The sequence below is a fragment of the Arachis duranensis genome, chromosome 6 (genome assembly GCF_000817695.3).
Source record: "Arachis duranensis cultivar V14167 chromosome 6, aradu.V14167.gnm2.J7QH, whole genome shotgun sequence".
Taxonomy (NCBI): domain Eukaryota; kingdom Viridiplantae; phylum Streptophyta; class Magnoliopsida; order Fabales; family Fabaceae; genus Arachis; species Arachis duranensis.
This window is the reverse complement of record NC_029777.3, coordinates 22,546,613-22,567,565: the sequence shown is the minus strand read 5'-3', so window position 1 is coordinate 22,567,565 and position 20,953 is coordinate 22,546,613. Positions and strand designations below refer to the sequence as shown.

Here is a 20,953-nt window from a genome sequence, read left to right as displayed (position 1 = left end):
ACTTTGTTTGAACTTGAAATTTTTGCATGACATTCATTGTATTTTGCATTCTGCATACTGCATAAAAAAACAAAAAAATCGCACGCAACGCGACAGCGTCGCTGATGCGTCTGTGTCATATGTGCGTTGGGAAGAAAAGAAAAGTGAACAGAGAGTCACGTGAAAGTGTGGCTGGAGGCGTGCCTTTGGCACAAATTGGTCCACGCGACCGCGTCGCTGACGCGTCCACGTCATGTGGGAAAAATGCCTCCCACACGTCCGCATCACCCACGCGAACGCGTGCCTCAAAATCAACGTAAAAAGGGTGTACGGCCAAAAGTTGAGCTGGAATTGGGCTGGACTCGTACTAGAAGCACAAGCCCTACCACGCAAACGCGTGCCCCACCCGTACGCGTCATTTTTCAAAATAGACCATCCATGCAATCGCGTCCCCCACGCGACCGCGTCACCCAGATTTTTGGTAACATGCATTTAAACAGAGAGTTGTGTGAACGTGAGGCTGCACTCGTGCCACTAGCACATACCGAGTCACGCGTCTGCGTGCCACACGCGTTAGCATCACTTCATCAAAGCGCGACCCACGCGACTGCGTGCCCCATGCGCTCGCGTCGCCTGCGCCGCACAACTTATCCAAATCAGCCAAATATCTTATCTTTTCTTCCCCAAATCTAAATCTTTTCTTTCCCTTCTTATTTCTTTCTTCCTTCCTTTCTTTTTCTTTCTTTTTTTCCTTTCAATTGGTGTTAGAAATTTATTTGGGTCATTATTTTGCTTGTGGATTGTTAAGAATTTGCTTGACAATTATATATTATTTTTTAAGGGTGCTTGCATATTCAATTTAATACTTTACATACCTTATTTAATATGCATGCTTTGTGTTTATGAAAAAGCCCGTATGGCATTGTGCATTCTTAATTATTCTATCCTTCTACTCTAATGCCTGTTTTTCACAAAACCCTTTTCAATATTTTATTAATTGAATATAATTGTCAATACAAACGTTATTGTTAGTTTCTCACGACTAATAATACATTAAGGCTTTTAATGCTTGATTTACGCTACTCATGCCTTTGCCAGCATGCAACAAAACATCTTGCATTTAATTGCCTCAATTTATCATGCTATGCTTCCATTGATGTCCTGATTTCATGGAGTCGCGCCCATGTGTTAACGACATTCTTCTTTACCTTGGCATGATTATCACTCGTACTGCCCTCCTCTCTGCCCTATCCCTTTGACTTCATGTCCCTTTCTTTTCTCCCTTTTCAGGCTGGCCACCAGGAAGAGTAAAGAGAAAGACTCTACAACGAGCACCGGCTGAGGAACCACAACCCCCGCCACCTGCACATCTTTGCGTGCACCGAGGACGGTGCAATCTTTAAGTGTGGGGAGGTCGATACCGATCTCCACGGGTTAGTTAGTCCCTTCTCAACACCAATTTTTGTTTTTCATTGTTGCATTTGCATGTTTGATTGCATGTCTGTTTTGTTTTGTGCATATTTTACCACTTGGTTGAAGTAACATTTTCTTTTTTAAGAAAATTTTTATAGCATTTCACTAATTTGAATTAAACTTTTTGAAAAACTTGTTTGGAGAAATATTATATTGGAACATGGTTTAGAGCTCGAACACACAAAATCAGTGAGATTTTGAGCCTATTTGATCGGTTGCATTTTATCAACTAATATATTTTATTTTTGTGTGTTTTTCTCTCTAAAATTTTGATCTTTGTCTTGCTTAATTCTATATTTCCATTGTTTGATGTATGCATGTACTTATATGATTGAGGCCTTATTTCACTGAGCTTACATACCCATATGGCCTTACCCTTTCATTATCCTTTACAAACCAATGTTGAGCCTATTATACCCCTTTGTTCTTTACTTTAGCTCATCAATAACTCTAAGCGGAAAATAATAATGTCCTTAATTTGAATCCTTGATTAGCTTAGATTAGAGAAAGTGCTCATGAATTAAGTGTGGGGAAAGTGGGTTTGGAAACGTTTGGTTTGGGAATTGAATATGTTAGACTTTGTGTGAAAATGTGCAAAATAATAGTTGAGCACATATTATTGCATTCAATACTTTAATCATATGCATTGAGAAGAATAAAAGAAAAAAAAGAAAAAAAAGTGAAAAAGAAAAGAAAAAAAAGCAAATAATAAAAGGGGACAAAAATGCCCCAAAGTAAGTGTTGGTATCAATGCATATGTACTGTACTCAAATTTAGGATGCATGAATATGTGGAAAACACAGTTAATGGGAAGTTAGATTTTGTATTTTAATTAAATGGATTGTCTTAAGTTAGGTGAAAAGTTTATGTTAATTAAGGATTCAGATTTCAGTCCACTTGGCCAAATACAATCCTACCATGACCCTAACCCTATTACAACCCTTAAAAGACCTCTTGATTTGTGTATTGGTGCATTAAATTTTTGTTGATTGTTAGATGAAGAATAAGCTATAGAAAGCAAGATTAGTAGAGAATTGAGAGAATTAACCCTAGACACTTGAGAGGTAGAATGATATACACTACCAGTAAGGGTTCAGCGCTTAATTCTATGTTCCCTGCTTTCATGAGCTATCTTCTTCTTGCAAGTTATTTGTATTTCGTTTTTATGATTGCATGAGTCCTGCTTTTCCCTACTCATTTATTTTGTCTCCTTGAGCTTAGCATGAGGACATGCTAATGATTAAGTGTGGGAAGGTTGATAAACCACTATTTTATGGTTTATATTGTATTTAATTGAGTGATTTTATCAAGCTTTTCACCCACTTATTCATAGGATTTGCATGATTTTACAATTCCTTCCTAGTTTAGTTCTATGATTGAAAACATGCTTCTTTGGTCTTAATTTAGCTAATCTTAATCCTTTCTTATTACCATCCGATGCCTTGATCTGTGTGTTAAGTGTTTCAGGCTTCATAGGGCAGGAATGGCTTAGAGAATGAAGAGGAAGCGTGCAAAAATGGAAGGAACACAAGGAATTGAGGAGATGACCAGCGAGAAGTCACGGGGTCGCATGGCTCACGCGACCGCGCGAAATGGAAGAAATTAGAGTGACGCGTTCGCGTACCTGACGCGACCGCGCAGATTGGAAGCTGCACGAACGACGCGAATGCGTGGACGACGTGCACGCATGGTATGAAAAAACGCTGAGTGACGCGATCGCGTGGACGATGCGGACGCGTGACGTGCGCGATCTGTAGAATTACAAAAGTCACTGGCAGAGATTCTAGGTCGCATTTCAACCGAGTTTTCGGCCCAGAAACACAGATTAAAGTCAGGGAACATGCAGAGACTCAAGAGATGACTGGAGATTCAATTATTACTCACAATTTTAGGTTTGAGATGCAGTTTTTAGAGAGAGAGGTTCTCTCCTCTCTCTTAGGATTTAGGATTAGGATTTCTATTAGGATTAGGATTGTTTCTTCATACCAGGTTCAATAATTTATGTTTCTCTTCTATTTTTGTTTACTCTGAAGCTTTTATTTGTGTTTGATTTATGTTGCCCAATTGGCTTACGAATATTGTCCATGTTAGAATTGACATCTTCATTCAATATAATTTGAGGTATTCCGGATATTTATGATTTCAATTTGGCTTTTTATATTCTTGGCTTTAATTGATTAATTGGTAACTCTTGAGTTGTCAAACTCATTGTCGACTGAAAATTGGAATTCTTCAAGAATTAACTCGAGTTCTAATAACTCTAGCCTTTTTCAAGGAAAGACTAGGACCTGAGGAACCAAACTTATTCCATCCACTTGACTTACCTTCATAGTTAGAGGTTAACTTAGTGGGAGAAAAATCCAATTCTCATCACAATTGATAAGGATAACTAGGATAGGACTTCCAGTTTTTATACCTTGCCAAGAGTTTTATTAATTAATAATTTATTAATTCTTGCAATATATTTCTCTTGCTTAAACCTTTTTCAAACCCAAACACTATTTTTTCATAACCAATAATAAATCATACTTCCCTGCAATTCTTTGAGAAGACGACCTGAGGTTTGAATACTTTGGTTTATAAATTTATTGGGTTTTGTTACTTGTGACAACCAAAATGTTTGTACGAAGGGATTTTCTGTTGGTTTAGAATCTATACTCACAACGCGACTATATTTTTAAAAAATTCTTTACTAGCAAAAATCCTAACGCATCTGTATTATTCAATTTCATTCAAGTTTTATAAAATTTCGGTAGAATCTCCCCTAAAAATTCGGATATTTCCACCCTTCGAGGGTTCCATCTGAATCAAATCACTCTCCAACCCTTCTCAACCATTTCAAATATCAAACAACTTCTCAACATGAATATTCTTGTTATCTTTAATTATCTTTATGTTATTAAATTTCTGTGCATTACGTCAACAAACAAATTGTTCAAGTCTTAATCCACCCACCAAGAGGCTTAAAGCATTGTTACTAATTGATTTTATTAGTAGAGCACTTAATCCCTTTTTAAATCCGTATTAATTTCATTACATTCCTCCAAAGGAATCCAATCTGATGGCTATGGTATATAATAAGGAAACAGCTGAAATACTGCGTACTGAGGTGGACCCTGAGGTAGTGGTGGCTATGATGCTGGTGGCTGTGGGGCTAGTGGCTAATATGGATGATGAGGAATGTACTCTGACAATCTTAGTAGATATCCGTACGAATCCACGTACTAATCTCAGTACTCCGCCGACGGTGTAAAGTCTTAAGTCAAAAGGGGGTGCAGATCTCGCAACCGAGTGTTATGACAGTTGTCCCATTCCTCTATCTATCCCCATGTAAAACTTTCCAGTCATAAAGCTGCACTCTGCGAAGAGTGATGCAATGCTCTCTCGATGGAATGTCTCTTGTTACCGACGGGGGAAGGGGTTGTGCATACCCAAACTGACGCATCACTCAGTTCGCAGGATGCCATTCGACACAATCAAATGACAATAATGGAGCAACAATGTCACATACCTCAAGGTGTCCATGTAATCATCGGGTTTAATCAACCCTTCATACGGCCGCTACACAAACTGCCACATATTATTAGAAAATTAGAACCCTAATATTAATGTTTAGATACAGAAATCATATGAATCCTAAATATTTACCTCGTCTATATAGTCTATTTCCTGCCTAAATATCACTACGGTCTTCGATAACCATGTTGAGCTTCGATAGGATTGACTCCACCTGAAACATGGTTCATTGAAAAAATTAAAAAAGGTTACCTCAATCAAATATGCATTGTCAATATAATGCAGAACTAAAACAGAAACTGTTACCTCATGGCAACTGGTATCTCAGCCGGTGGAAGGAACTGTCTGGGTACAAGCACAATACACGACAGTCACTCCCATGCCCAAACAAACAACAAATTAAGAGTGCCATCCATCTCCTTAGTATCATACCGTGATGCACGACATAGTGTCCTGTAAAGATGCTCGAGACATGCTGGTCCCCAACTATAAGTATGGATCCGCTCAAAATCGCAAAGCAACGATAGATACTTCGCGTGAGCATATGCGGTCGACTTATTCGTGAATAGGGTCGAACCCAAAAAACAGAAAATCTGACATCTGACATATCTCTTAAAGACTCTTCGGTATCCAATGGCTCTGCGTCTCTGATACCCCGAACCCAACCCAGCTTCATATAAAGATTTCGAAGAACTAATGACAACCGGCTTCCGACCGAATATCGCAATGCTCTGACTATGTAGGAAGTCGCTACTACTATCTGTCCAGTCGCTCATAGGCTCTCCATCAATAGGTAGGCCAAATATATGAGCGACATCTTCTAGTGTTACAGTAACCTCACCCACTGGTAATACAAAGGTATGGGTTTCTGGCCTCCACCTTTGCACCAAAGCAGCTAATAAGGGATAAAATTCTTTTATGAACCCAATACTAGAGATGTTGTCTCACTTACAGTTTGCGGATGACACCATATTATTTTGTCCACAGGATGAGGTTACTATCAGAAATTACAAGAGGCTTTTGTGGTGTTTTGAGGTGATGTCTGGTTTGAGTATTAATTTTGACAAATCTAGCTTAATCCCAATTAATTGTGATAGGGAGTGGTCGCAAAGAATGTGCAATTTATTAGGGTGTAAGGAAGCATGCCTGCTTGTTAAATACCTTGGTGTTCCACTTGGAGCGAATCCAAGACTTGTCAAGACATGAAAACCAATTATAGATAAGGTGGAAGACAAACTCAGTTTGTGGAAAGCAAAAACGTTAAACAAAGCTGGTAAATTGGTGCTTATTAAATCAGTACTTAATAGTCTGCTAGTGTACTACCTGAGCTTGTACAAAATGCCAAAAGCTATAGCAGAGAAGTTAATTTTACTGCAGAGGAGATTTTTGTGGGGCAACGAAGATGGCAAGCATGGAATACCTTTAGTGAAATAGGAAATAGTACAAGCCCCGAAAAAGCTAGGAGGTTTGGGAGTGGGGGATGCAGTACTCCGAAATGCCGCACTGCTATTTAAATGGTGGTGGCGATTTTCTAAGGAAAAATTTCCATTATGGAAGAAGATTGTGTGCTCCTGTAATAACTTAAATACTAATGTGTTGCTTTGTCATCAGTCTGTATTTTCCAAAGGGGGACCATGGAAGGATATTTGCCAGTTACAAATCAAAGAGCAGGAGGTGAGGGAGAAAATGATTCGTGGTTTATCTCTGGAAGTAGGTAATGGTAGACAAGTGCATTTTTGGGAGGACAGTTGGTTGCCGACTGGTATGTTAAAGGACACTTTCCCAAGGCTTTTCTCGGTTTCAAATCAGAACGGAACTGTTATAGGAGATTGTGGTTTTTGGCATGGGTTAGAATGGATATGGAACTTTCAGTGGAGACGGAAACTATTCCAATGGGAGTTGGAACTAGTTAACCAACTTCATGAAGTTCTACGATCAGTCAAGTTAACAACTGAGAGAGAGGACCAACTGGTGTGGAAATTTGATAAATCTGGCATTTATACTACTAACTCCTTTGTGCAGGTTTTGCAGGCGAAAACACTTCCGGAGAAAATTACGAGCTATAGTTTCACTAGTTCCATTTGGAGAGGTTTAGTACCTCCACGTATTGAGTTATTCACCTGGTTTGTGCTAGTTGGTAGAGTCAATACTAAAGAAAGATTACGAAGGCTAGGCGTTATTGATCAGCTGGATAGCATATGTGTTTTATGTAAAAAGGATGTTGAGGACCTCCACCATTTGTTTCTTCGTTGTCAGTTTACTTGGCAGGTGTGGTGTGCTTGGTTGTTTGACTATGGCAGATTGTGGATTGTTCCAGGGACAATTAAGCAACATTTTGAAAGCTGGACAGGAGTGACTGTAAGGAAGGAGGAACGTAAGAGGTGGCTAATTGGATTTTTTGCTATTGTTTGGCATATATGGATGGAAAGGAACGACAGAATTTTCAGGAGTCAAGAAGCAGGAATTGCAGAAATTATTAATAGGTCGCTTACGAGTTGTAAGGATTGGAGTAGAGTTGATCCAAATGGTTGTTGATGGCAATGTCGGAGATGACTATGGATTGTTTATTATTACTGTTTAGTTCTTGTTTCTTTTATTGCTCCACCTTGTTGTGTTAAGCTCCTTTACTTCAAAAAAAAAAATTTCGACCATCGAATTCCATGTCTACGACAGATCCAGTTTACGAACTATCAAATTCTGTTTGGCTGGTTCAACAAAAATATACTTATTCACTAAATAAAAAATTTTTTATTATTCAAAAATATCAATAAAATACAAAAAATAATAAGACTAAAATAATATTATATTTTCATGTAATGCTAACAACAACAAAAATTCAAAAAAATTTAATTTAAATACACAAAATAATAAAATTTATCAACTTACATAGATTGGATTATCCAAATAATTGGTGATATGTTTTTCGGGTGTTGTATAATTACGTACCATTTTTTTTTACGGTATCGCCCAGCCTGGCAAGGTAAGGATTAATCCATTCGAACCCTACACACCTAAATCTTAATTCTCAGTATAACACACACACTCTTCACATCACAACACACGGTTAACTTTTTATTTTACCTCTCTTCTTCGGTCTATCTTCTTTTTCTTTCTCAGTATAACACATTTTATATTGAATGATACACACACTTCACATGATGCATTCTACCAATAAACTCAATTTATAAAGCTACTATTCCCTACATGCAAACAACCTACAATATGTCTCCTGTGTTACTGTAAATTTTTCAGAAACGAGCGAAAACCTATAATACTTTTAAAATTCAGAGACAACACACCCTTTACGTATTGCCATCCGTACCTGTTGGTCATATTACCACGTTTTTCTATGTATTGCTGAAAAACTGCCACGCTTCTAATGAATCTGTCCGTCACCACGTCTTCTCGTATATTGAACCTAACACCTAGAACAACACAAAACACCTCTTTTTTTAATATTGAGCAAATACACCAATTTATAGTACATATGAAAAATAATTTCTGATTTCGGAACGTATTCGTATTATTCGCAGAGAAAATAATTTCAGTACACGGCAGATAGGGCCGTAGGGGCACAAACTTGACTTTGTGTGGGCCCCACGCACGCACTACCAAAACGCCCGTCAACTCTCAAAACTTCAAAAGTTGCAGCCTCTACTTTAGTCTGATAAGTGCCAATACCCACCACCAAAGCACCACTACCTATTGTATAACACAGTAGTGCTCTGAAAAAAGTGACACTATATCAAATATTAATATTAAACTACCGGTAAAAAAAAAAGAAAAAAAGAAATATTAAATTAAGATTGAAGTCATATTATTAATTGTAGTTGATGTAATTTTTGGTGAGTTATTACGAGACGGAGACTAGGAAAGTAAATAATTAATACTATTTTAATAGAATAAAATATTCAAATTTGTAAAATATTAAACAACGTATCTTTTGTTTGTTTTGTAGTAGTAAGGACATTCCTTCCATTATTTATATTTTATAGAGCAGATTCGAGATACGAACATTCTATTCTGGCACGGTCTGGTTCTGCTACAGGCTACTACTGAGACTCTAACCGAGTGAGAATGTGAGCAGTGAGCTTACTCCGTCGGGTTCCGCAATTTTTATGCTTCTCTCTATCTCAGTTCTCACACCAAACTTCAGTTATTTATAACAATGGAGGAGAACGGAGCGCTCTTCCTCTTCTCTCTCTCACTTCTACTTCTCCCGCTTTCCTCCTCTTCCGCTCAGATGCAAGGTATATGTTTCTTTCTTCTTTTTTTATGATCTCTTCGCTTTCTCTTCTTTCCATAAGCTTCTTCAGCTGAATCAGCTACCGATGCTTCGTGTTATTGTTTAGTTAAAGCTTAATAGCGCTACTTAATCTTCTTCTATTCCATGTCTATCATGTGAGCTAAGATTTTGTTCAGCATGGGACTGAAGATTTGAGATCTAACCTCTGCTTTTGATTCAGATTCTGTGAATTTCTTTTATAAGCTTTTTACAATACTACTTAATAACAATTAATGTTGTGAATTTTAAAAAATACTATGCGATTTGTTTTGTTGTTTTTTGTGTATTATGTGTGTTCCAAAAATGAAATGAATATGTTTTGAAATATTAGAAATTCTCTCCTTATTATTATTATTATTATTATGAGTGTTGGTGAGTTTGAGAGATTATACTTACATTTTTTAAGTGTTCATTAATTATTAGAGCTTGGAATTGGATTTATAATTGCCATTTCGTCCATCTAGGCTATTATTCAGTGACAAAATATTTCATCCTAAGCAGGTTTTGTAAGTTTGGACTGTGGAGGTTCAGAAAATTTCACTGATGAGATTGGTCTTAAATGGAGCCCTGATGATAAGCTTCCTTATGGAGAAGTAAGCACCATATCAGTTGCAAACGAGACGCGGCGGCAGTACACCACGCTTAGACACTTCCCTGCTGATACCAAGAAATACTGCTACACACTTGATGTTGTGAGCAGGACAAGGTACCTACTGAGGGCCGCATTCCTGTATGGGAACTTTGATAATAACAATGTTTATCCTAAATTTGACATTTCTATTGGGGCTACACATTGGTCTACTATTGTTATATCAGATGCTAACCTTATAGAAATGAGAGAGCTTATATTTTTGGCTTCAAGTTCTGCTGTGAGTGTGTGTTTATCGAACGCCACAACAGGGCAGCCGTTCATATCTACACTTGAGCTCCGGCAATTCAATGGTTCCGTTTATTATACACAATATGAGGAACAATTTTACCTCAGTGTCTCTGCACGGATAAATTTTGGAGCAGAAACTGATGCTCCAATCAGGTAATTGTCCTAACCTTAGTCCATTCCATATATTGCTTCATAGTCTGTTCTTTTATAAATTATCTGCTAACAATATTTTTATTCATATGTGTATGTATGATATAGATCAATCAATCAAATGGTTCCATTCCAACTGTTAAAACAAGTTCAATATAAAATTGGAAGACTCTATTATGGATATTCATAATGACTAGTTTATTGTCATTTTTACTAGAGAAAACCATGAATGTTGCTTGTTTGCAACTTCCTTCATATAAAGTACTCCTTCACGTATTCTAACACTAAATATTTACATGAGTACATGCATACTCTTCCTCCAATTTTAAACGCTTTGTATCTGCATTTCAGGTATCCTGATGATCCTTTTGATAGAATATGGGAGTCGGATTCTGTGAAGAAAGCAAATTTTCTTGTTGATGTTGCTGATGGTACCAAGAAAATCTCAACCGAAGTACCAATTGATGTTAACAGAGACGAAATACCCCCAGTGAAAGTGATGCAGACAGCAGTAGTAGGCACAAATGGGTCTCTAACTTACCGGTTGAACTTGGATGGTTTTCCTGGTACTGGTTGGGCATTCTCTTATTGTGCAGAAATTGAAGATTTAGGTCCAAATGATTCCAGAAAATTTAGGCTAGTACTTCCAGGCCAGCCTGATATTAGCAAGGCTGTTGTAAATATTGAAGAAAATGCTCAGGGAAAGTATCGCCTCTATGAACCAGGATTTAACAACATATCCCTGCCCTTTGTGCTTTCTTTTAGATTTGGCAAGACCTCTGATTCTTCCAAGGGTCCTCTTCTAAATGCAATGGAGATAAATAAATATTTGGAGAAAAATGATGGCTCTATTGATTGTAAGTCTGCTAAGAAGAAGCTACTATGATATGATGTTTGACAAACTTGCAATTATGTAGTTTAAGTATGTCTTTTGCATTGCAAATTGCTTTAGTTTATCTTCCTTTTCATCTTCTACCCCACTCTCTCTTGAAGTATTAAAAATTTTTCGTACTTGGACATGTTTTCAGTAGCAGCTGTTTCTAGTGTATTGTCACACTACCCTTCGGCAGATTGGGCACAAGAGGGAGGGGACCCTTGTCTACCTGTTCCATGGTCATGGATCCGCTGTAATTCAGATCCTCAACCAAAAGTAGTTTCAGTGTAAGTTATTTATTTATTTATTTTTATTTTTTACTTATTTATTTTCATTTTGTTGTGGATTCATTCTCTGTCTTTATCAAAGGAAAAGAAAAACAAAGAAAAAGAAATAAGAAATCAGTTTGCTTCTATAAAGAATGTTCCATTGCATATTTCAGAATAGAGTTGAAGTGGTCCTCTAATAATTAATTTATGTTCATGGTGGTGGCAGCTTATTGTCCGGTAAAAACCTGACTGGAAATATTCCTTTGGATATCACCAAACTGACTGGTCTAGTTGAACTGTAAGTTTATATCTAATTTTTCTGGGAATGAATACTTTGTGTCTTACGTTTGGTTCATCGCTTACCTCGTGTAGTGGAATGATTTATTTCATGGATGCAGATGGCTTGATGGAAACATGTTAACTGGCCCAATACCAGATTTTACTGGGTGCATGGACTTAAAGATCATGTAATCCTTGATAACTTCTTTCCACAGTCATTATTGCTATGTAATTTAAGTTGTTATGTTAAATATCTGAGAAAATACTGCAGCCATGTATGCTTAATGCTCAAGTGACTATCCTTCAAACTTGTTCAATTATTATTTTATATATTTATTAATTATGATTTTCACAGGTATGTGCAAAATAATTTGTTATCTGGAACAATACCATCTGCTCTTCTGAGCAAAGATTTGGTTTTAGAGTGAGTACTGCTTTAACTTGCCTTCTGAAACAAGATAAATAAGTGCAACATTTTATTTTTCTCTGATGGTGAAACCATGCAACATTTACAGAAGAAACCATAAAGTGAATACGTTTAAAATAGCATGATGACCACTATCTTGTTATTTCCGTATTCAACAGCTACTCTGGAAACATTAATCTTCACAGGGGGAAAAGAATAGAGGGCAAAACGTATGTTATTATCGGTTCCACAGTGGGGGCTTCTGTTCTACTATTGGCCACTATTATATCTTACTTGTTTATGCGTAAAGGAAATAGAAGGTATTTTGAGCAAGGTAGGATTCCAAAAAGAAGATATTTTTGTTGTGTCTGTCATATATCTGAGTTTGTACGACATTATTTATTTCTTTATATTGTTAATAGATCACAACTCTTCTCTCCCTACTCAAAAGCTGGCTTCCTGGAAAAATGATGATGCTGCAGAAACTGCTCACTGCTTCAGTTTTTCCGAAATTTTAAATGCCACAAATAATTTTGAGAAAAAGATTGGTTCTGGTGGTTTTGGAGTTGTGTACTACGGGAAACTGAAAGATGGAAAAGAGATAGCTGTAAAAGTTTTGACCAATAATTCCTATCAAGGCAAGCGAGAGTTCTCCAATGAGGTATCCCTCCTGCATTAATAGGCTTCTCTAATAAATAATAATTCATATTTGCTATTTTGCTTTAGAGGCATTATATTTTTGTGATGCTTCATTTTTTAAAGTAGATAAAATTAGTTGAATGTTCTTACTAAAATCTGTTGTCATTGAAACGATATTCATATTATGTTTTATGTCCTTTACCAAAACAATATTATAGTTGATATTTTCCTTTGATCCAGGTGACACTTCTTTCAAGAATACATCACAGAAATTTGGTACAGCTTCTTGGGTATTGCCGGGAGGAAGATAGTAGCATGCTCGTTTATGAATTCATGCACAATGGAACTCTCAAGGAACATCTCTATGGTAAGCCTACATGATTCGAATCAAGGAGCATATAAGTCCATATGTTGAATTATCTCTGACTTCTTGTAGGTCCATTAACGCATGGACGGAGTATCAATTGGATTAAGCGGCTTGAGGTTGCAGAAGATGCTGCAAAAGGTTATAAATTATAATGCTAGGGTATCCATAATTAAGATAGCATTATAACAACACTTTTAACTTTTTCTTTGAAGTTTCGGTTGAGTGGTCCTTCTCTGATAAGATAACCATTTCATAATGACATTAATTGTTTTATTTATTTGCTTGTTCAGGGATTGAATACCTTCATACGGGTTGTATTCCTGTCGTTATCCATAGAGATGTAAAAAGCAGCAATATTCTTCTTGACAAGCAAATGAGAGCTAAGGTCTCAGATTTTGGTCTTTCAAAACTTGCTGTTGATGGAGTTTCCCATGTTTCTAGCATAGTTCGGGGGACAGTAGGATATCTTGATCCTGAGTAAGGCCTTCATCTATTTTCCATAAATTTGTGTGTTTAGTTTTGGATAACTAATTATCTGGTTGTGTCTAAGGTCCCAATTACTTCAGGATTGTCATGTAAACTTTTCTTGAATAGGTACTATATCTCCCAGCAGCTGACTGACAAGAGCGATGTTTATAGTTTTGGTGTAATTCTTCTTGAACTCATATCTGGACAAGAAGCAATATCAAATGAAAACTTTGGTGTTAACTGCCGAAACATAGTCCAGTGGGTGAGTTTAAATTTCTCTATAAGCATAATTTTGAAATGGGTAAACTACTGTTCTGGTCTTCAACATTTGGAGTAAATCCTATTTTGGTCCTTAAGGATTTAATAGTCTTATTTTTATCCAAAATGTTTAAAATGACCGTCAAATCATTCACTAACACTAAACAAAATTGATATACTATTATTAATAATGCTTTTGTTAAGCTATCTTTGCTCAATTCCCTCTCCCACATTCACCCTCTCAACAAGTCCAAACCCTATTTTTTTACTCCCTTCTTCCTCCTCAAACACCTCTTGAAGAATTAATAGTGTAAAAAGAAGAAGAAGAATGGAGTAGGAAAATGGGATTTGGTCTTGTTGAGAGAGTGAAGGTAGGAGAAGGAGTTGAGCAAACGTAGTTTTAACAAAAATATTATGAATAGTATATTAATTCCATTAATTGTTAGTGAGAGATTTGACGGTAGGATAACATTGATGGGATCTTAAACATTTTGGGATAAAAATGAGACAATTAAAACGTTAGAGACCAAAATAGAATTTATCCCAAAAATTGAGGACCAAAACAATATTTTACCCTTTTGAAATAATATGTGCAGTATTTACATATACAACATTGAAAAATCAAAATAACATGCATTAGATTGAATGTGTACACTTATATGGATTTAATTTCTATATATTGTTCTCAGTATATAAACTTTACACAAAGATGTAATGATATGTTGTCATTGTGCAAATGTATTTTATTAAACTATTTACTCTTTTAAAGTCATATAAACATCAATATTTGATTAGATGATAATATAAGATTACAAAGCAAACATGAACTGAATTTGTGTTGATTGTTTAACTTGTATGTTTCACAGGCAAAATTTCACATTGAGAGTGGTGACATACAAGGAATTATTGACCCCATGCTAAGGAATGATTACGACCTACAATCAATGTGGAAAATAGCAGAGAAAGCATTGATGTGTGTTCAACCTCATGGATATATGAGGCCATCGATTTCTGAAGTTCTGAAGGAGATCCAAGATGCAATAGCTATTGAGAGAGAGGCTGAAAGCAATTCACGTGGCTTGTCAAGAAATTCTTTCCACTCTTCCGTGAACATAGGTTCAATGGATCTAGGTGCCACTGAGAGTTATCTCTCAATTGATGAATCCATTGCACGCCCAACCGCAAGATAAATCTATTGATTTTTACTAGTTATTTATTTCTCTGTCTTATTTGATTTTTCTATCCTTGCTTTCCTGTGTGGGGGAGGCCTTTAGTTTGTTCATATTTGGTCCAGGATTGATTCCTCCAAAACAACAATGTGTATGTATTATGTATATTCGAGTGATAATGCGTTCTGGATTAGAAGGAAATGCATCAATGACGTCGTATTTATTTAACTGAATTGCCAAATAAAGTAGCTGCTACATTGTTTTTACATGTAAATGGACGCTTTTCATTCTTGATTTGCTACGTGTTTGCAGGGCCTCAAGCCAGACAGAATCGTATTCCTCCTTCTGGAGTAAGGTTGTAGCCATTGTAGAATCTCATACTTGAGTTACGGACCAAAGAAGCAGGGAATATACAATACAACTATTTAAATAAATTTCATTCAATAATCTTCGGAAGGGTCAATTTAGTAAGCACAATTCTTTCATTGTACAAGTAAACAAGTTTTATAGAAGTAAAAACGCTTTTGGCCATGGAAAAAGATTAAAGCAGAAGAGGAGCACATACATATAATCGGAGTTCATGAACAATTTTTGCACAAGAAACACGCCAAAAGAAATCATAGTTGGTTTAGTTATGTTTGTGAAACTGGGAATCTCAAGGCTGATTTAAACTGGAACTGTGTAAAAAAATAAATAAATAAAGTTAACTGCTTGTTTTAAATTTTAATTCTGAAAATTGACTATCATTAACTGAAACACAACTTACACAAGGTCACTGTAAAGAACCGTCACTTTTTTCTTTCCACAAATATACAAAAGCTGTGGTTATCAAAACCATACAACCAATAAACCACCGCCAAACCTAAAAGCCAAAAGGCACACAGCAGGCACAACACGTGGTCAAATCAAACACCTCATCAAAAATAAAATATAATAAAATTTCCAGCACAACAGCATCTTGAAATATGAAAACTTTTTTTTAATTAAAAAATCATTTCATTTTATATTTTTCTATTTGCATCTTATATATTTGAAGTCATTAATTCTTTACTAATCTGTTTAAATTAAGTCCATCATTTATTCATCATGAAGATAAAGTATTGTTGAACACACCACACATGATCAGTAATAAATTAAAAATAAGTACTACAAGTAAATGCCAGTAATAAATTTTTTAGGCAGGGGCAGTTGAATCTTGAAAGTTAATACAAGAAAAGTTAAAGAAAACAACAATAATTATTAAAAAAAAAATAGAAAAGATAGAGGAGAGAGAAAATAAAAAGAGAAGGAAGGGGGGAAGAAGGGAAAAAGCGAAAAGGGAGGGCAATATAAAGAAAACGGACGGTGGTGATAGGCTTCATTCTCTGATCTCAATCGTTTCCTTCTTCCTTTCTTCTCCAGCGTCCGATTCCTCTCCCATTTCTCACCGGATCTCTCTCCCGCCAAATACAAAAATTCCATAAACATTTCCCAGCACCCAAACCAGGTATTTCAGTTTATCACTGTCATAATCATCCACCACCACCATCATCATCCCTTTCCCTCTCTCTTTCTCTCTTTAGGGTTTCGCGTCCACCTCGCACCTAGGGTTTTCTTCTACTCTTTTTTATCTGTTTCCTATTTCTTTTTTCACAGTTTTCACCATGTCTTTCGTGTTATCCGATTCGTTTCTCAGATTAGGGTTCCGGCGATCATGGCCGACGGTCCGGCGAGCCCAGGCGGCGGAAGCCACGAGAGCGGTGACCATAGCCCTCGCTCCAACATAAGGGAGCAGGACAGGTTCCTTCCCATCGCTAACATCAGCCGCATCATGAAGAAGGCGCTTCCCGCCAACGGAAAAATCGCCAAGGATGCCAAAGAAACTGTTCAGGAATGCGTCTCCGAGTTTATCAGCTTCATCACCAGCGAGTACTTTTTTTTTCTCTTTTTCTTTTGTTTCACGGTTAATTTAATTTAATTTTTCTTTTGTACCTTAATTGCGAGGGTGTTGAATGATGTAGGGCCTCTGATAAGTGCCAGAGAGAGAAGAGGAAGACTATTAACGGTGATGATTTGCTCTGGGCAATGGCGACTCTCGGTTTCGAGGATTATATTGATCCCTTGAAGATTTACCTCACAAGATACAGAGAGGTAATTCTGAATTTACAGCTTTTTTTTTTACCTTCGGTTTACTTGCGAAGTTTATCTGGTCCCCAAGAAGCTCTGTTCTGAGGAACAGACCGTGGTTGATTGGGAATGCTGCAGATGGAGGTAATATCCATATTTCTTCCTTTGGATTGATATCTGTTCGCTTTTTAATTTTATTTACTTATTTATTTTTGAACTTGTGGTGTTTTAGGGTGACACCAAGGGTTCAGCAAAGGGTGGAGACGCTTCTGCTAAAAAAGATGTTCAACCAAGTCCTAATGTTCAGGTGGAATACACACAAGCACATAATATACTTGCTATGCTTGTTGTATCGCTGGAATGTCAAAACTTCTGAGTTCTGATGTTGTCATGGTTTGTTGTGAAATTTACAGCTTGCTCATCAAGGTTCTTTCTCACAAGGCGTTAATTACACTAACTCTCAGGTAATACTACTCTGTATAATGTTGTATACGGTTTTCTTCTGTGCTTCTGCACTGTCATGTACTCTTGTTGAATGCTGATAAATGATGATGCTCTGCTTGCTCTTCAAACTGATTTGAAACTGCAATAAATTGACTGTCAAACATCAATATCACACATCAAGATTGTAGTTAGTAGATCATGAAACTTTATGTTGCTGTTATGCAGGGTGCTAATTGCTAAGTTACTGAATATGTTACTAAGGGTGTATATTAATGTTAATACATTATTAATAATAGATACGGTGTAAGAAACTTAGAACCAATAGTTTTCTTTTCAGTAATAAGTGAATTGTAAAAAACTTATAGTACCTGAGCAAATCAAAACCCATCAACCCACTTCAAATATGAGACTTTATTTATTTTGTATCATAAGTATCATTGGTATATCTTCTAGCTGGAATGGCTTAATATGGTTTTCTTGGGCTCTATCTCTTCCTTTCCGAGGCCTCTGTCAGCTATTCTCTCAGTTCCCTGCCTTGTATCACACAATACAGCTGTAGTGAAAGCTTTTCCCCACTCTTTACTCTCTAGCATTCTTTTTCCCTCTTATATTCAATATGCTTTGAAGAGTAAGTTTGCCAAATTTAGCAATCCAGATTAGTTCTCCTTTATGTTCAAAACCCTTAACATAGATCATAATCTAGTATGCATGTAATAATTTCTAGTATGATCTTTGGTAACAAATTTCATAATTATAATTAAGATTGGGTATCACCTGAGAGGCATAAACAATATTCTTCTGGACAGAAAAGCAATCCATGAGTTGTTGATACTTCCATTCACATAATGTTATAGGTTTGAAGAGAATTTTGTTGAAATTTTCCACAAATATTGGTTTTATTACCATTTTGATTTCATATCATAAGAGATACTGGTCACTGAAACAGTCTATCTTAGAATTAATGCCTGATAATTCTTGACTGCGAGGTGGCTACTTTTGGTTGGTAGCATATATCAATGCACTCATTAAAGTCCTTGATGAAAAGTTGTCTGGTTTATGGGTTGTCTACTTTCTAGGTTTTCTTTTTATGGACTTGGATTATTTAATGTGTGGTCCATCTTTGAAGGGTAGTTTTCTCTAGACTTGGTTGGGGCACCATGAGTTGCTGAAAGCTGCTCTGGATCTTATATTATTTAAATTTCTTTTACAAAATTAGCGATTCAGATAATGGTGATGCTATTGGCATCAGCACATTAATCATTAGTTTGGACTATAATATTGATTAGTGTTGTGTATGTTTGGTTTAACTTATGAGATATTTGATTTTCAAAGTATTACTTTATAATAATTGATGTGTTTTTGTTTATGGCAAAAGTAAGTTTCAGATAATGAACTTTGTATAGATAGGATAAAGTTAAAAATACTTAAGGATTTGTGGTGGTTTTTGTTTTCATTTCCTGTTTTATCAAAATAGGAAACAAAATTTTATTCGTTTCCTTTTTTACTATTTTCTTCTTGAATAATTGGAGCTTCATTCCTTGCTCATGTTATGGTACAAATTTTCTGAGGGAGATGCTTAGCTAGTTTAACTTGGCTTTCTTTAAGAAGTAACAACACTTGGGAAATTCTTTCTAGGTTGTGTTAAAAGATTATTGCTGCTGGTGAATTGTGGGTCTAAGTTGATATTAGTATCTTATGCTATATGATTTCCTAATCATCAAAATTTAACAAATATTGTGAATGCTGGATTTCTCAAAGACTTCCTTTCTAAGGACTTTCTTTTTTTAAGACAAAATAGTTTTTCATAGATATAAAAATTGAAAGTTATTCTTTAATATTTGGCTTGGTTTTTATGGTGATTAAAAAAAGAAAACTCTTATTAAAGGGCTAGGTTGTGGTGTAATTTCAAAATAAACTCTATTTAGTTGGTTTTATGTGGATGTTTTAGCTATGTTACTCAAGCCCATAGGGCAATTGGCCAACCAAACAAGAATAAGCTATTTTGTTGGTAGAGTCTTGTGGATTGAATTGAGTATTACTTGATGTCAGATATAATATTGTCCTTAATGAAGTTTGCATATACTATGGTGCAAACTGATTAGCCACTTAAGGTGACTTTTTTTTATCCTTCATAGCCCATTCCTTGCTTTTGCTCGTTTCCAGCTTCTGCTTTATTTCCATTAGCTGGCTCTCTGAAGACATGAATGGTTGAGAGTAGTGTTCATGTAGTTCTATGGGGTGGGAGTCTCTCATGATTAACTGTTTGAGTAATGAGTACCAAATTTAGTCTATTTTTACTCAACGTGGGATAATTTAGCATGTAATTATTTATATAATCTTTTGTATTTCTCTTTTTTCTTTTCCTCTGGTTCGTATGTTGCATCTTATTTGGTTTAAGGAATTTTTATTAGCACAAATAATCAATTTACATGACAGTAATTCTCACTTTATTTTGGACCTTCTATCTCAGGGTCAACATATGATGGTTCCTATGCAAGGTCCAGAGTAGGTAGAGTCTATTGATTCTTGCGTGGTTGTCGTGTGTTTTCAATGCTGTTGGAGGTTTAGTAAGTGGCCTCGGCATATTGAATGTATTTTTATATTATGTGAATACTGACATAGGAGACGTTGGTTCTTGTTTCCAGATATTTTTTGCAATTAAGGTTTGTATATTAACTTTGGATTAGAATTATTATTCGGAAGTTATATTGTAATCTTGAAGTCTTGTTATCTGATTCTGTCACACTGATGTAAGCATGTATTGGTACATTCCTTCCACTATTTCTTTGTACAATAATGGATGAAGATGGTTCGAATTTTTTAAATCTATTCGATGAATGTCTTGGGTGGTCTTGGTACGGCAGAAGGCTCTTCAATTTATTTGCCTTATACAGCGATTTGTTATTACAAGAACCCACTGCTAGGATAGTTTCTTTTATTTTTCCTTGAAAAAACAAATTGGAATTTCTTTATAGGTTTTATTTGACAGTGTATACTTGATGAGAAATGTGGACTATTGGAAGATGGAGTAGCACTAAGTTTTGCAACTGGTTTCAGAAAAAATGTAGTATGATGAGTATTTTAATCAGAGCTAGTGACCAATTTTCAGTAATAGGTAGAGAGGGCAAGAATGGTGGGGATTCACTTACTCTTCACCTTTGCAACGGTGAAACTATGGATTCTTCTCATCACGATTAGCTAGAGTAAGTGGCTGTACTTGTGCTTTGCATGAGTTTACAAGGAGATAAAAGTGAAGTGCTTTATAGCAATTGTATAATTTAGTTGAGAACATAAAAGATAAAGTTGGGGATTAATTATGAAGAAACGATGTCTAGGAGATAGAATCATTATTACCTATAGGAGTTCAAAATTTGCCGAATGTTATGTTTGG

The 20,953-nt window shown here is 36.0% G+C and overlaps 4 protein-coding genes across 4 annotated transcripts; 3 read left to right on the top strand and 1 right to left on the bottom strand.

The window, feature by feature from the left end:
• Nucleotides 1-4,896: 4,896 nt before the first annotated feature.
• Nucleotides 4,897-5,939, bottom strand: LOC107493385 (protein MAINTENANCE OF MERISTEMS-like). The gene is made up of 5 exons (XM_016114482.1): nucleotides 5,921-5,939; nucleotides 5,401-5,863; nucleotides 5,275-5,313; nucleotides 5,101-5,182; nucleotides 4,897-5,013 (listed from the first exon to the last, which is right to left on the bottom strand). The coding sequence occupies exons 1-5, from the start codon at nucleotides 5,937-5,939 to the stop codon at nucleotides 4,897-4,899; spliced, it is 720 nt and encodes a 239-aa protein (XP_015969968.1).
• Nucleotides 5,940-6,463: 524 nt separating this feature from the next.
• LOC107493386 (uncharacterized) lies at nucleotides 6,464-7,503 on the top strand. The gene is made up of 2 exons (XM_016114483.1): nucleotides 6,464-6,541; nucleotides 6,580-7,503. Exons 1-2 carry the CDS (start codon nucleotides 6,464-6,466, stop codon nucleotides 7,501-7,503), a joined length of 1,002 nt encoding a protein of 333 aa, XP_015969969.1.
• Nucleotides 7,504-8,968: 1,465 nt separating this feature from the next.
• On the top strand, nucleotides 8,969-15,240 carry LOC107493398 (probable LRR receptor-like serine/threonine-protein kinase At1g67720). Its single transcript, XM_021124578.2, is given in 14 exon segments — nucleotides 8,969-9,218; nucleotides 9,755-10,286; nucleotides 10,635-11,140; nucleotides 11,312-11,444; nucleotides 11,653-11,724; nucleotides 11,825-11,893; nucleotides 11,977-12,129; nucleotides 12,291-12,445; nucleotides 12,534-12,772; nucleotides 12,991-13,117; nucleotides 13,187-13,255; nucleotides 13,408-13,594; nucleotides 13,712-13,847; nucleotides 14,710-15,240. Coding segments are annotated over 14 exon segments (2,784 nt in total). The 5' UTR covers nucleotides 8,969-9,136; the 3' UTR covers nucleotides 15,034-15,240.
• Nucleotides 15,241-16,278: 1,038 nt separating this feature from the next.
• Nucleotides 16,279-20,391, top strand: LOC107493399 (nuclear transcription factor Y subunit B-10). Its single transcript, XM_016114495.2, has 7 exons — nucleotides 16,279-16,498; nucleotides 16,688-16,920; nucleotides 17,013-17,142; nucleotides 17,257-17,262; nucleotides 17,351-17,425; nucleotides 17,532-17,582; nucleotides 20,033-20,391. Exons 2-7 carry the CDS (start codon nucleotides 16,706-16,708, stop codon nucleotides 20,069-20,071), a joined length of 516 nt encoding a protein of 171 aa, XP_015969981.1. The 5' UTR covers nucleotides 16,279-16,498; nucleotides 16,688-16,705; the 3' UTR covers nucleotides 20,072-20,391.
• Nucleotides 20,392-20,953: the final 562 nt, after the last annotated feature.

Coding starts and splice junctions, on each gene's coding strand:
- LOC107493399 (XM_016114495.2), top strand. CDS start 16,706: ATGGCCGACGGTCCGGCGAGCCCAGGCGGCGGAAGCCACGAGAGCGGT. Junction 17,426..17,531: donor AACCAAGTCCTAATGTTCAG/GTGGAATACACA, acceptor TGAAATTTACAG/CTTGCTCATCAAGGTTCTTT. Junction 17,583..20,032: donor TTAATTACACTAACTCTCAG/GTAATACTACTC, acceptor CTTCTATCTCAG/GGTCAACATATGATGGTTCC.
- LOC107493385 (XM_016114482.1), bottom strand. Junction 5,314..5,400: donor ACACTATGTCGTGCATCACG/GTATGATACTAA, acceptor GCTTGTACCCAG/ACAGTTCCTTCCACCGGCTG. Junction 5,014..5,100: donor AAATAGACTATATAGACGAG/GTAAATATTTAG, acceptor CAGTTTGTGTAG/CGGCCGTATGAAGGGTTGAT.
- LOC107493386 (XM_016114483.1), top strand. CDS start 6,464: ATGCCGCACTGCTATTTAAATGGTGGTGGCGATTTTCTAAGGAAAAAT. Junction 6,542..6,579: donor GAAGAAGATTGTGTGCTCCT/GTAATAACTTAA, acceptor CTTTGTCATCAG/TCTGTATTTTCCAAAGGGGG.